Raw genomic sequence first — 14,345 nt, 5'->3', positions numbered from 1 at the left:
CTCCAGCCTGGGTGACAGAGCGAGGCTCCGTCTCAAGAAAAAAAAAAAGAAAAGACGTTCCCTTGAAACAACAGGGCTTTTGTTTGTTTTGGTTTGTGTTTGTTTGTTATTGTTGTTTTAGATACATATTTTTTTCTTTTTTTTTTTTTAAGTGATGATGTCTCTGTTGCAGTGGCATGATCATAGCTCACTGTAACCTCAAATTGCAGGGCTCAAGTGATTCTCCTGCTTCACCTTCCTGATTAGCTGGGACAACAGGTACAAACCACCATGCCTAGCTAATTTTTAAATTTTTCATAGAGACTAGAGTCTCACTATGTTGCCTAGGCTGGTTTCGAACTCCTGGCCCCAAGTCATCCTCCTGCCTTGGCTTCCCAAATTGTTGGGATCACAGGCATGAACCACCACACCCAGCCTATTTTAGATATTTTAATTCGAGCTCTACAAGAGGTTTAGAACACTAGCTTGTGAAGATAAACTTCATTTTCAAGGCCACACAGAATCTAAGCAGTCCTGGAATTAGGAAGGGCTTTGATTTTTTGGACCAAAGTTGAGAGTCCACAGTTTTCTGGTCTACCTTGCACTGCTCCATAAACTCATATTTCTATTCTCTGAGCTGAAGAGCTCCCCTTGTTGATGTCTAGTCTCAGGCAGCTTATTCTTAAAAGTAAGCATTATTGAAATGCTTTGGGATTTTCACATCATCAAGGTCCATTTTGGTAGAGGCACTGACAGATTTTGAGTGTTCTGTGTGAAGGAACTCAGTTGAGGATTTAGTGGTCCATGTGGCAGGCTACTGCTCAGTAGCTTCAGGGAAACCACTGCTTGCCTCCCCTGTGGCCAGTGAGGATGATCAGAGGAGTCCCAGCAGGAATGCCCAAATGTAGTTTTCTTACATGTTGATGGGAGTGCATTGTTTCATGTCTAAACAGTTCTCAAATCACATCTTCAGGAGGGTACTATCTGGGCACTTTGATAATTTCTCACTTTGATGTCACCGTTCTTATTACCATCACCTAGTTTTGTCATAGTAGAAATAACTTTCCTTTTTCTGTGTGTGTGTGTGTGTGTGTGTGTGTGTGTGTGTGTGTGTGTGTGTTTTGAGATGGAGTCTTGCCATGTTGCCCAGGCTGTAGTGCAGTGGCGTGTTCTCGGCTCACTGCATCTTCTGCCTCCCGGGTTCTCCTGCCTCAGCCTCCCGAGTAGTTGGAATTACAGGCGTGTGCCACCACGCCCGGCTCATTTTTGCATTTTTAGTAGAGATGGGGTTTCACCACTTTGGCCAGGCTGGTCTTGAACTCCTGACCTCATGATCCGCCCGCCTTGACCTCCCAAAGTGCTGGGATTGCAGGCGTGAGCCACCGCGCCTGGCTTTTTTTTTTTTTTTTGAGACAGAGTCTCGCTCTGTTGCCCAGGCTGGAGTGCAGTGGCGGGATCTTGGCTCACTGCAGCCTCCACCTCCTAGGTTCAAGCAATTCTTCTGCCTCAGCCTCCTGAGTAGCTGGGATTACAGGTGCCCACCACCATGTCCGGCAAATTTTTGTATTTTTAGTAGAGACAGGGTTTCACCATGTTGGCCAGGCTGGTTTCTAATTCCTGACCCCAGGTGATCCGCCTGCCTCAGCCTCCCAGAGTGATGGAATTAACAGGCATGAGCCACTGTGCCTGGCCACCTTTGTCTTCTTAGTTGTGGATTTAACTGCTGTGGACATCTGCTTGGGCATAGCCTTCCTGGAGTACCTCTTGGATTGGGACTGTCTGTGGGTTTCTGTGCTAGGACAGGCTCCCAGATGTAGAGGGGCTTCCCCAGTGATCTCACCACTGGCATCGGCATCCTTAGCTTCTACTCAGCTTTTCCATCTGCCATCTTGCAAGATGGAAGGTTTTTTTTTTTTTTTTTTTTTTTTTTTTTTTGCGACAGAGTCTCGCTCTGTCGCCAAGGCTGGAGTTCAGTGGCGCAATCTCGGCTCAGTGCAACCTCCACCTCCTGGGTTCAAGTGATTCACCTGCCTCAGCCTCTGGAGTAGCTGGGATTACAGGTGCGTGCCACCACGTTCGTTTAATTTTTTGTATTTTTAGTAGAGACAGGGTTTCACCGTGTTAGCCAGGATGGTCTCGATCTTCTGACCTCATGATCCGCCTGCTTCGGCCTCCCAAAGTGCTGGGATTACAGGCATGAGCCACCGTGCCCAGCCTAGGAGGGTTCTTAATGCAGCTGTTTTTTGGAGTTCTGGTTGCCTCAGCACATTGCTACTTGGGTCAATGACATTTTTACTCCCTTGTTTTGTAGCTCAATTGGGTATTACTGATGGGATTTTGTAATTATTAATATTTTCTTGTCTCCATTTTCTTCTTAAGTACTTTGTTGCTTTTGAGTAAAATGCTTGCTAAGGGTATAGTTTTCACATAAAAGCTCAAATTTAGCATGGAAATTAAGATATGATCATATGTCTGCTATCCCTTATCTGTAATTCTGAAATACCTAGAGTTCTGAATAACCTCAAATTCTTTTGTTACTTGTTTATCAGCAAAACCTGATTTGAACTCAGTTTTTGGCAAAACTTGATCCAAGCTCTCTTAAGGCTCTTTTTAGTCTTTATTCATTCCCTTTAGTGTGACTTCCCATTTTGCTATAAAATTATGGTGTGTTTGATTACAAGGTGATGTCCCCGACCCTACTGAGGGTGTTCCATAATATAAACTGTATGTATGGCCGGGCGCGGTGGCTTATACTTGTAATCCCAGCACTTTGGGAGGCTGAGGCGAGCGGATAACCTTAGTTCAGGAGTTCAAGCCCAGCCTGGCCAACATGGTGAAACCCCGTCTCTACTAAGAATACAAAAATTAGCCAGGCGTGATGGTGGGTGCCTGTAATCCCAGCTACTCCTTAGGCTGAAGCAGGAGAATCACTTGAACCCAGGAGGTGGAGGTTGCAGTGAGCCAAGGTCATGCCACTGCACTCCAGCCTGGGCGACAAAGCAAGAATCTGTCTCAAAAAAAAAAAAAAAAAAAAAAAAAGTGTATGTACCACTTTACCTTTCTAAAATCTGAAAAATTCTGAATCTGGAAACCCATTCTGCTTCAAGATAAAGGGATCCTAGATTTATATCGGTACCGTACAGTCCTGAAATTCCATCCTATCTATTGGCCACTTTTACATCAACAAACCTTTGAGGTTTGGGGAAACTTACATATCACGCTCCCTTGGCAGTTGAACATTATTTATTTATTTATTTATTTATTTTGAGATGGAGTCTCGCTTTGCCCAGGCTGGAGTGCAGTGGCGCGATCTTGGCTCACTGCAACCTCTGCCTCCCGGGTTCAAGCAATTCTCCTGCCTCAGCCTCCTGAGTAGCTGGGATTACAGGCATGCAACACCATGCCCAGCTAATTTTTGTCTTTTTAGTAGAGACGGGGTTTCACTATGTTGACCAGGCTGTTCTCGAACTCCTGACCTTGTAATCTTCCCTCCTCGGCCTCCCAAAGTGCTGGAATTACAGGCATGAACCACCACGCCTGGCCCTGAAGATACATTTTAAATCAATGAAAAAAACAACAGGATTCTACCTCCTATGGTATATCCCTCCTGGCTGTCTCTTCTCTCCAGTCTTGCCTCTGCTGTGTGGGTTTCAGGCATCCATCTTCTCTACCCTGAATTACTGTGATAACCTCTGAAGTATTTTCCCTGCCATCTGTCTGGCCCTTCTCCCAGGTCTTCCACATACTGCAGCCAAGTCAGCCCGCTGGTGAAACCCTTCAAGACTCCCTGCTGTCCTCTGGATGAAGTCCAGACTCTTCCACGTGACTTACCAGGCCTTTCTTGCACTTGCCCCCAGCCACTTACTGTTTCTCTCTTTCTACCTTAACATCCATCCTGAACTTCCTTTGGTTCTTTGACCTTGCCTCTGACCTTTTTCCATGCTGTTCACTCTTTCCCTATTCACCTTGCTAACTCCTCTTTCTGGGTTGGATCAGATTTCACTTCTTCCAGAAGCCCTTCCTAGACCCTATACTTCTGGAATGGCGCCTTTTGACTGTACGTACGCTCATTGCACCCTGTACTTCTCCTTTATGAGTGGGTGCTGGTCTGTCCCACTAGGCTACTTCATCCATAAAGGGAGAGTAGAGCTTTACCAAGTCAATGCTTAAGCAATATTTATTGGATGAATGTGTGATTAATTTCATAGAAATTTGATGTGCATTCAAATTTACTTATTGTATTACAGAACTTGCATTATATTCTCAGCGGAGTTATTTTCTTTCACGTGTGTAATTCAAGATAGACTCAGTGAGATTTTCAAAATTTGGAATGCAGTGCAAGGAAATTGAACTTGAGTTCTTTTGCATTTTGATGGTTAAAAATTTCCCATTTGTGGTGACATACCAGTGAATGTGGCTTATTGTTTTCTGGTCTATAGAAAATTGTCACAAACTCTGTCATAATGTCTGGTCTATATAACAAAGCTAGTCCTGTATTCTGCATGTGGCTGATGGAAACAGTGCTCTGTTGATCTGGTTCATGAAGAAATCTGTTCAATTCTGCATAACAGATGCCTTCATCAGTGTCCTTCCATGAAGGAGCTGATCTTCACAAAGAACACATAGTTTTGCATCCCACCACTTGCCACTTGCAGTATTGTTTTTTTTTTTTTTTTGAGATGCAGCCTCGCTCTGTCACCCAGGCTGGAGTGCAGTGGCATGATCTCAGCTCAGTGCAACCTCTACCTCCTGGGTTCAATTGATTCTCCTGCCTCAGCCTCCTGAGTAGCTGGGATTACAGGCACACACCACCACGCCTGGCTAATTTTTGCAGTTTTAGTAGAGACGGAGTTTCACCATATTGGTCAGGCTGGTCTCAAACTCTTGACCTCATGATCCGCCTGCCTTGGCGTCCCAAAGTGTTGGGATTACAGGCGTGAGTCACTGTGCCCTGCCAGTATTGTTTTGTCTAAATTATTTGTGCTGATGTTTTTCCTACTGTGGTTTTCTTCAGATTACCCTTGCTCTGAGCCTGCAATTGACTCATGAACTTCTTTTCCATGTTCTAACTTTACAATGACTTCCTTGTGTTCACTCCAAATGTTTTTCCCTGGTTGCATGTAGAGATGTATTAGCTAAGGTACATGCTTAGCTGCTGTATCAAAGAGACCCTAATGTACAACCCAGGCTGGTAGAGCAGCTCTGCTGTATGTGTTAATTCAGGGACCCAGGTTCCTTCCATGTTGTGACTCCCCCCTTCCTTAGGATGTTGTCTTCTTTTACGTGGCTGAAGTTGGGCCATTTCATGTCTCTGTTCCAGCTGGCTGGTAGGAAAAAAGAATAGAAATTCAGAGTAAGCAAATTCTTTTTCTATAGATGGATGTGGAAGTTGGACACATCATTTCCTCTCACATTTTCTCGGCCAGAACGTAGTCATGTGACTGCACATCTAGCTGCTAAGGAGACTGGGAATTTACTGTCGGCTGCGTGGCCTCTGTCAAGCTAAAATTCTTATTACTGTGGAATAAAGGAAGGATGGATTTGGGGGCACAATTAATAGTCTGTCACAGAGGCTAAAACAGCAGCTTTTGGCTGGGCATGGTGGCTCACACATGTAATTTCAGCACTTTGGGAGGCCGAGGCAAGTGGATCACTTGAGATCAGGAATTTGAGACCAGCCTGGCCAACATGGTGAAACCCTGTCTCTCCTAAAAATACAGAAATTAGCCGGGCATGGTGGCGGGTACCTGTAATCTGAGATACTCCAGAGGTTGAGGCAGGAGAATTGCTTGAACCTGGAAGGCAGAGGTTGCAGTGAGCCAAGATGGTGCCACTGCACTCCAGCCTGGGCGACACAGCAAGACTCCATCTCAAAAAAAAAAAAAAAAAAAAGATTAAATAAACAGCTGCTTTTGTAGGTGATACAAGGTACAGCTAAGCTTTGAAGCCAGGCCTGTAGTTTCACCTTCCATATTCTTACTCAAGGCATTATACTTCTGGATCTGAAACCACTGGATCTGATGCCCTGCTTGGGATGAGTTCTTTATATTGTCTTGCTTTCAACCCACACCTGTGCAATTTTATGGGCAGCGTTTGTTTCCTATATAGGAACAATTTGAAAGTGGGCTGTTTCTAGGCTTTCATGAATAGCAGCCTATGCTGTCATTGGGAATCTGGAGGGAGTTAATGAACACAACTTCATTGTTTACTTTAGTGAAATGTGGCAGCTTATGATAGTTTTGACAGTGAGACATGTGCTGTTTTGATCTCTCAGCTAAGATTATCTGATTTTTCAGGCATGTCTCAAAACTCACCAGGCCTGCTCACATGCTGCTGCTTCTGAAGCCAGGGTTTGGAAACCAGCTGCCCATCAGAATGAGGCTGTGACTTAGAATATTGGTTCTTGTTTTATTACCATTCCTTGTTTGGTCTCTCCAGAGTCACTGGCCTTTTCCGCCTCAATTTTCTTATCGGTGAAATGAGATATTAATTCCTCTTATTGACTTCAATTCAATTGTTGAGTGTATTGTTGCCTTTGGGAGGTTCTTTGAGTTTTCTGTGCCTTTGAAATAGTTGATTTTTTTTATTCTGGTGTTTTGAGGCATGTTTCAAGTGAGTGCATTTACACTTCTACCATTTTAGGAGCCACAATTCAATTATGTTGTCCCAGCTTCCTTGGCCCCATCCCCAGAGTTTCTGATTCAGTAGGTCTGGGGTGGGGCCCAATAATTTGCATTTCTTCTTTTTTCGAGACAGAGTCTGACTGTGTCATCCAAGCTGGAGTGCAGTGGCACGATCGTAGCTCATTGTAGCCTCAAACTCCTGGGCTCAAGCTGTCCTCACCCTCCTGAGTAGCTGGGACTACAGGCATATACTACCATGCCCTGCCACCTTTTTAATTTTTTGTAAGGATGGGGGTCTCACTGGGTTGCTCAGGCTGGTCTTGAATTCCCGGGCTGAAGTGATCCTCCTGCTTCAGCCTCCCCAAATGCCGGCATTCCTGGCATGAGCCACTGCACTTGGCCAAGACTTTGCATTTCTAACTAGTTTCCAGGTAATGCTGCTGCTGGTGTAGGGACCTCATTTTGAGAACCATTGTTTTATAGCTGTAGCTATAGTTAGTTTCTGGTTATAGCTTCTTCCTTTTGTCCCTTCAGTAATAGTGTACACATCCGAAATCCCTGTCCTTGCTCTTTCAGGCCCAGGCATGGTATCTGGTCCTCTTCTGTTGCTAGCCCTGGGGTGCTTCATCATCCCAAGTTTATTTTTCTTCTCCTAACCCGAACCTTTGTAAATAGCCCCTTCCCTAATGAATGTCCTCAATTCCCTGGTTTGCGTGTCCTGTCTGTTTCTTGGCAAGACTCTGGATGATTCAGTACTCAATGAGGATTTTTCGCATAGATGGATGAAACAGGCTGGGTTTCATGTTTTCTAAGATAAAGGTGCTTCTCTCTTTTTCTCTTGGTCACTTTGACCAAGAAGAAAATAACAGAGTTTTTATTCTCAAGAAGAATAATATCGGGGCCACTCTGCTCAGAGGCCACTCTGCTTTGAGGACCCCTTCTCTCCTCCCTCATGCCAAAGATCAGGAACATTGGGCAGAGCGGATAACAATGCCGCCAGCGTCATTACATTTTCATGGCACTTTCAGTTGTGCTGAGCGTGCAAACATTTCAAGGAGACATTTCTAAGAGGTGGCTAGCACAGCATGCCTCTAATGCCCTATGTGAATTGGAATAGAGTACTAAAGAACTGTTCAATATTCACCCCATCCCCGCATATGCAAGCATGCACGTGGGTTCATTGTATATGTGTGTGTGCACACGTGCACACGTGCACACACACATTTGTCCTTCGTTTCAAATGCAACACAATGGATGGAAATTGCCTTCCTGGTACTGGGGTATGGATGCAAACACCAACAGGGAAGCAGCCGCTACTTCCAAACTGAACACATGTGAGATTTGCCCTTTAATTAGCATCTGCAGCTGCTGCCATCAGAAGGGTCTGTCTCTGTTGGCCTGAAAGTCTTTGCTTTAAAAGAGCAAGTCCATTATAGCTCCAAGCCAGGCTCGTCTGTCAGCTGCTGTGCTTTCTCTGCCATCAGCGGGGTTGCCACATTGTTTTGGGCTGTTTCACTCTAGGACTCTTTCCTCCTCCTGTGCCCCTAGCCTTTGATTACCATGCCTTGGTGATCCTCATTTGGGTGACCTGCAGCTGCTCATTGTGTGTGCAGGAGACATCTCCAGTCCTTGTAAGGAGGGAAGATCACTGGCTTCAGTGCTGATGGACTGGTTATTTTCCAGCCCTTTGTTGTCAGTGATCTTGTCTTGATATGCAGAAAGGCTCCAGGTAGTCACTGAAAAAAATATAAGCAGCAGAGGTGATGGCTATATGAAAGTCACGTTTCATCAAGGGCATTGCTGCTATGGAAACTTTCAATTCACTTGGAGTAGGGAGCCATATTGGTTCCACAGCCTCCTCAGCAGTGGGTCCCAACACAGTGCTGGGCTAGCTGCATCTGAATCACCGCAGTAGCTCCTTTTACTATAGATTCCTGGGTCCCACCCATGGAATGTGATCCATGAAGTCTGGGGTTATTCCCTGGAATCCTTTAAGCTCCCTAAGTGGTTGGGATGGGAAAGAGATATGCTTTATGTTACTATACTGCTTATTATTATTATTTTAAAATTCTTGCCGGGCGCAGTGGCTCACACCTGTAATCCCAGCACATTGGGAGACCGAGGCGGGTGGATCACTTGAGGTCAGGAGTTCGAGACTGGCCTGGCCAACATGATGAAATCCCGTCTCTACTAAAAATACAAAAATTAGCTGGGCATGGTGGCACATGCCTGTAGTCCCAGCCACTCCGGAGGCTGAGGCAGGAGAATCGCTTGAACGCGGGAGGCAGAGGTTGCAGTGAGCCGAGATCGTGGCACTGCACTCCAGCCTGGGCAACAGAGTGAGACTTCATCTAAAAAAAAAACCCAAAAAAACAAAACTCTTTTTCATTATACTGGAACGTCAGCTGTATGGAGTCGGGGATTTTTTCTGTTTTATTCACTGCTGTTTCCCTAACATCTAGAATAGTGGCTGGCACGATAGGCACTCAAGTATTGATTTAGATGAGTCTATTTTATTTTCTTTTAAATTTTTAATTTTTATTAGAGGTGGGGTCTCGCTTTGTTGCCCAAGCTGGTCTCAAAACTCCTGGCCTCAAGCGATTGTACTGCCTCAGCCTCCCAAAGGGCTAGGATAGGCATGAGCCAACATGCCTGGCTTGTCTTATTTTTAACAAGCACTTCTGGTGATTCTGATGGACAATCAGGCTTGGGAAGTTCTAACCTAGAGGACCTACAGTTGTCTTGGGGTAGAAGCCAAGGCTATCCTGGTTTTTAGAATCAGTGCCTTACTGGGCATCTCTGAAGAGTAAAAGTCAGGGACAGAGTTACATTTTTGGACAAAACCAGATGCTGTGAATGGACTCTTGGTCACAACCTGGGTGGCGACTTGGTCCTTAACTTCTTCATCATTTTCTGCTGACCCTGTTCTTTGGTTCACAGCAAGTCACCTGATAAGAAGACTCGAAGACTCCTAGTTTGTTACTTTAGATGATGCTTTTGGAACCTCTTGGTACCATTTTAACAATCCAAACGTATTTTATGAAAGCACTGAAGTCCTGGGTCTTTATTGTATCTTTAAGCTCTAACAGCATGATGATTGAATAAGCTGTGGTTGGCCACACACAAGCCATCTTCCCCATGGCCTCCATTCATACTAGAATGAGCAGCTATACCCCAGTAGTATAGTTTTGGGATATGGGTAACATCTTGGGATAGCCACATTTACTTAGTAAATGTCTGGCTTACATTCTCCTAATGGTGCACTGTTGGAATTTTTGGTGTGGTAACCTGGAATAGTGTTGGTGGGTCAAGTTTGATTAGCATCTTTGATAAGGACCCGGTCTATTTAGAGGTTTGTCATTGAGTGTGTCTGTTTTGGCCTCATGTTGTGAAGCATGCTGTGTAGCAGCTGTTGTAATTTTTGTTGCTTGTTTTCTCAATCAACCCTGGTTTTGAAGAAATGGGAAGTTGTTCCACTCTTAGACTGATCTGACTTGGGAGGGGATTTTCAGTTCAGGAAGTTGGATCTTCTGAATGGAAGCAAAGAATACATGTCTTTTTGCCACTTTACAAGCTGGCTCTTGTTTTCTGAACTATTTTACTGGTCATTGCAAATAGAATGTCAGGAGTAGCTGCCAAATACTAAGTTGTGTTCAGTTTGTCAGTTCTTAAGAGTTGCCGGTGGCCGCTCTGCTATGCGTATGACTTTCTCAGCCTTAAACTTACAAGCCATACTGTTTTTTTCACATCTTTAATACAGCCATAGGAAATTTATAACTGTGGCGTGTCGTCATAAATATGCATTGTTCTTATTTTAAGACATTTCAGTACTAAAAGTATAAGTACTTCTGTTATTATCTGTGAATTTCTTTCCTTTTTCTTTTTTTGGATATTTAAGACCTTTTTAATGTCAATATATATTTAAAACAGACATATAAATTAGCATTCACCCACATACCCAGAGCCTATGGAGAACCAGGTTGGGATGAGTGGGTGAGCTACAGGCAGCCAGGTGGCTCCTGTGGGCTCCTCGAGGACTGGGGTGAGTAACTAATGTCTGCTAGGAACATGGGGGAAGGAAGGTGTGTATGTTAGGTGCTGCCCCCTTCTAAGTGTTCCTCTTGTTCATAAATTTTTTTTTTTTTTTTTTAGATGGAGTCTCGCTCTGTTGCCAGGCTGGAGTGCAGTGGCGTGATCTCAGCTCACTGCAACCTCTGCCTCCCGGGTTCAAGCGATTCTCCTGCCTCAGCCTCCCGAGTAGCTGGGACTACAGGCATGCACCACCATGCCCAGCTAATTTTTGTATTTTTAGTAAAGACGGGGTTTCACCATGTTGGCCAGGGTGGTCTCGATCTCTTGACCTTGTGATCCGCCTGCCTCGGCCTCCCAAAGTGCTGGGATTACAGGTGTGAGCCACTGTGCCCAGCCCATAAATCAAAATTTTTTCAGCAATTGTTATACAAATGGAACCTTACTCTTCAAATGCAATTGTCCAGTGTCTGGCTTAATGTCTGCTGTTGTCAGAACCCATGTGAATGGAGTAGATTCCCAGGTTATAAGGAGCCCCCGGGGAGGATGCGCGAGTCACTGGCTTCTCCAGGGGTCTCTGGTTTGGGGTTGCCTTGGTGCTGGGCACACTTTCTGGAGATTTTACTGGACCAGCCTGAGGCCTTTGGGGCTCTGTGCAGATGCTCTACTTCTGACTTGTCTAGAGCTTTCTTCTAATTCTGGACTAAAAGCAAGCAGGAGTTTGGAGGATGATGGTGAGAATTCACATCCCCGAGTTGGCTTTTGGAATGCAGTAGTTTGTGAGATTTAGTGTTTTTTTTAAGAAGTATATTCAGATCTTGCCTTTTTCCCAGAAAGCATATGAGACAACTTCCAAGACATTTATAGCATGGCTAATAAAATGGGAAATCAGGGCGAAGGACAGGAGAACTCAATAAGGGTTAACATGGCTACAGCGATTGTCTAAATGGGTTCTTTTTGCTGGCCAGAGCAGAAAGGATCATGCAGTAAAGTGGGGGGGAAGAAAGGGAATTGAATGGTAGGTGAAGACTTCATGTTGGTGCCAGGCACTGTGCCAGGCCCTCCTAGGACCTTGTCTTAATCCTCACACAGTGCTGCAAGAGGATTAGTCTTATCCCTGTTTTAGAGAGGATGAAACTGAAAGGCAGAGAGGTGAAGTCACCAGCAGGAGGCTGAAGCCACCCAGGCTAACTGGCCTTATAGCTACCTAGGGACTCAGGAATATCACACCTGTTTATCATCAAAAGGAGAAAGGATTTCAGTTCCTTGGGGTAGAAGAGTTTCTTTTTGCTAATCAAACATTTTACTTGAGGCTTCGTATTCTTCTTCAAGATTTTTTTCCTGTGTATGTACCAACACATGTAATAATTCCTTATTTATTTCAAAAAAGGGGTTGTACTTTATTCTTTACAAGATTTCACTTTATATTGTCATGGACAATTTCCCATGGCAGTATGAATAAATGGAATCTGTTTGTTTTTAATATCTTTGTCTTATCCCGTTGTTTACATATGTCATATTTTAGCCAGTCTCTAACTGATGGATAGCTGAATGATTTCCATGTTTTTTTCCCCTGTTACAAACAATACTGCAAGGAATCTATTTATCTTTCTATTTATCTGCAAACTATTGTAAGTACCTGTAAATTGTTAGAAGTGGAATTACTAGGTCAAAGGGGATATTTTCACATTTAAATTTTGAATAGAGGCTGTCAGTTGCCTTCCACACTGACTATAAAAGGAAAAGATTGTATCACATTTATTGCAAGCCTTCTGTATTCTGCTGGGTGCTGAGGGGAATACAGAAAGGATATAAGAGAGTGGTTGCCCTCTAGGAATATCTGTCTACACTGTACCTAATCCTAGGGAATGTCTGGGGTGTCAACTTGTGGGTGGGAAAGTGGGTGGATTTAATTCAACTGTTCAAGCTTGCCTTGCAAACACTGTGCATGGTGTCTAGGACTAGTCTTTCATTATATTGATTCCCCTGGGTAACAGATGTAATTTCCTTAGGGCAGGGACTTCATCCTACATGACTTACAGCGTGCCTTACACATCTTCTTTGCTTTGTGGAGACCTTGTTATTATAACACGTCAGGTGATATTCGAGGATCTAATTGAGGCATTCCCTATTTTTAGGTGTGTGAAGAATTAATAACTTTGGCATTCTATACAGGTCATGGAATATCAGCCTGGAGGGGACTTGCTGTCACTTTTGAATAGATATGAGGACCAGTTAGATGAAAACCTGATACAATTTTACCTAGCTGAGCTGATTTTGGCTGTTCACAGCGTTCATCTGATGGGATACGTGCATCGGTAAGTGAGACTCTGGTAGCATTTTTATGCTGAGGATTTTCCTGTGTCGCATAAGAGTTCCTGCATGGAAATGAGTGGATGAGTGATTTCAAGATCAAGATAACGCCCCATCCAGTTTTTAGCCAGTCTACCAATAACTGGCTGAAAGCAAACTTTCCAAGATGGAGGACATTTCAGCTTGCTTATCCAGCAGTGCAATAGATCTAGAATTGTAATGTGCTCAAGTTTGCTAGTAATATCTATTAATGTAGCTAAATAAGACTGGGAACTCTTGCATGGGTTCTTTGAGTTATATGATAGAAGAACTGAATTTGGTTTGCAGAAGGAAATGTCATACCACATAGTAGTGTAAGACCATGGAGCTGTACTTCTCTAACTCTGCCTGTTAGAATTTACAATTTTTTTTTTTTCTTTGAGACAGAGTCTAGCTCTGTTGCCAGGCTGGAGTGCAGTGGCACCATATTGGCTCATGGCAACCTCCGCCTCCTGGGTTCAGGTGATTCTCCTGCCTCAGCCTCCCAAGTAGCTGGAATTACAGGCACGCACCGCCATGCCCAGCTAATTTTTGTATTTTTAGTAGAGATGGGGTTTCACCAGGTTGGCCAGGATGGTCTTGATCTCCTGACCTCATGATCCACCCACCTTGTCCTCCCAAATTGCTGGGATTACAGGCATGAGCCACCATGCCTGGCCTACAAAATCCTCAGTTGATAAGTGGTTCTTCATGTCTTCATTCATCTGATGTTTTGTGTACATCTGAGAATGTTGTGGGAATACAATGATTGTTAGGCCAGGAATCACGAAATTTGAGATAGATTCTCAGCTTTTCCATTGCCTAGCTACATGACCTTGGGAAAATTTCATAGCTCCTTTTGGCCTTAGTTTTCCTCATGTGAAATGTGTGTCTCTAGGAGAAATAATCCATTGAATAATATGTGTTTCATTTCTCTTCCTTTTCTTTCTCTCCTATCCTTCCTTGCTCCCTCTCGCCCTCTTTCTCTTTCCCCCTCTCCCTCCCTCTCTCCTTCCTTCCTTCCTTTCAGTTAAATTCGTTTTGCAAAATGTATGCTAATCATTTATATCCACCAATAGAGGAGGTCTATATAACAGAATACATAAACAAAGGTTTTTGGCTCAATTGAGATTCTAGGTTAGCACTTGCTTGCTGATTGGGATGGAGGAGGCAATTCATGGTCCTGATTTTCTTACAGAGACATCAAGCCTGAGAACATTCTCATTGACCGCACAGGACACATCAAGCTGGTGGATTTTGGATCTGCCGCGAAAATGAATTCAAACAAGATGGTAAAAAATGGAATAAGATAGCTTAATAGAGTTTATACTAAAAAGTATTCTTGGTCCTCCTAAGTTTGGGAAGTGTTGGGATAAAATGGTG

The 14,345-nt window shown here is 44.0% G+C and overlaps 1 protein-coding gene across 1 annotated transcript in view; it reads left to right on the top strand.

The window, feature by feature from the left end:
• CIT (citron rho-interacting serine/threonine kinase) overlaps positions 1 to 14,345 on the top strand; it is a 191,349-nt gene that overhangs the window by 30,215 nt on the left and 146,789 nt on the right. Inside the window, 2 exon segments of the mRNA NM_001329948.2 lie at positions 12,807 to 12,949; positions 14,161 to 14,254. Of these exon segments, the coding sequence (NP_001316877.2) occupies positions 12,807 to 12,949; positions 14,161 to 14,254 (237 nt within the window).

Source organism: Pan troglodytes, chromosome 10 (genome assembly GCF_028858775.2).
Source record: "Pan troglodytes isolate AG18354 chromosome 10, NHGRI_mPanTro3-v2.0_pri, whole genome shotgun sequence".
Taxonomy (NCBI): domain Eukaryota; kingdom Metazoa; phylum Chordata; class Mammalia; order Primates; family Hominidae; genus Pan; species Pan troglodytes.
This window is presented reverse-complemented; position numbering and strand designations above follow the sequence as displayed.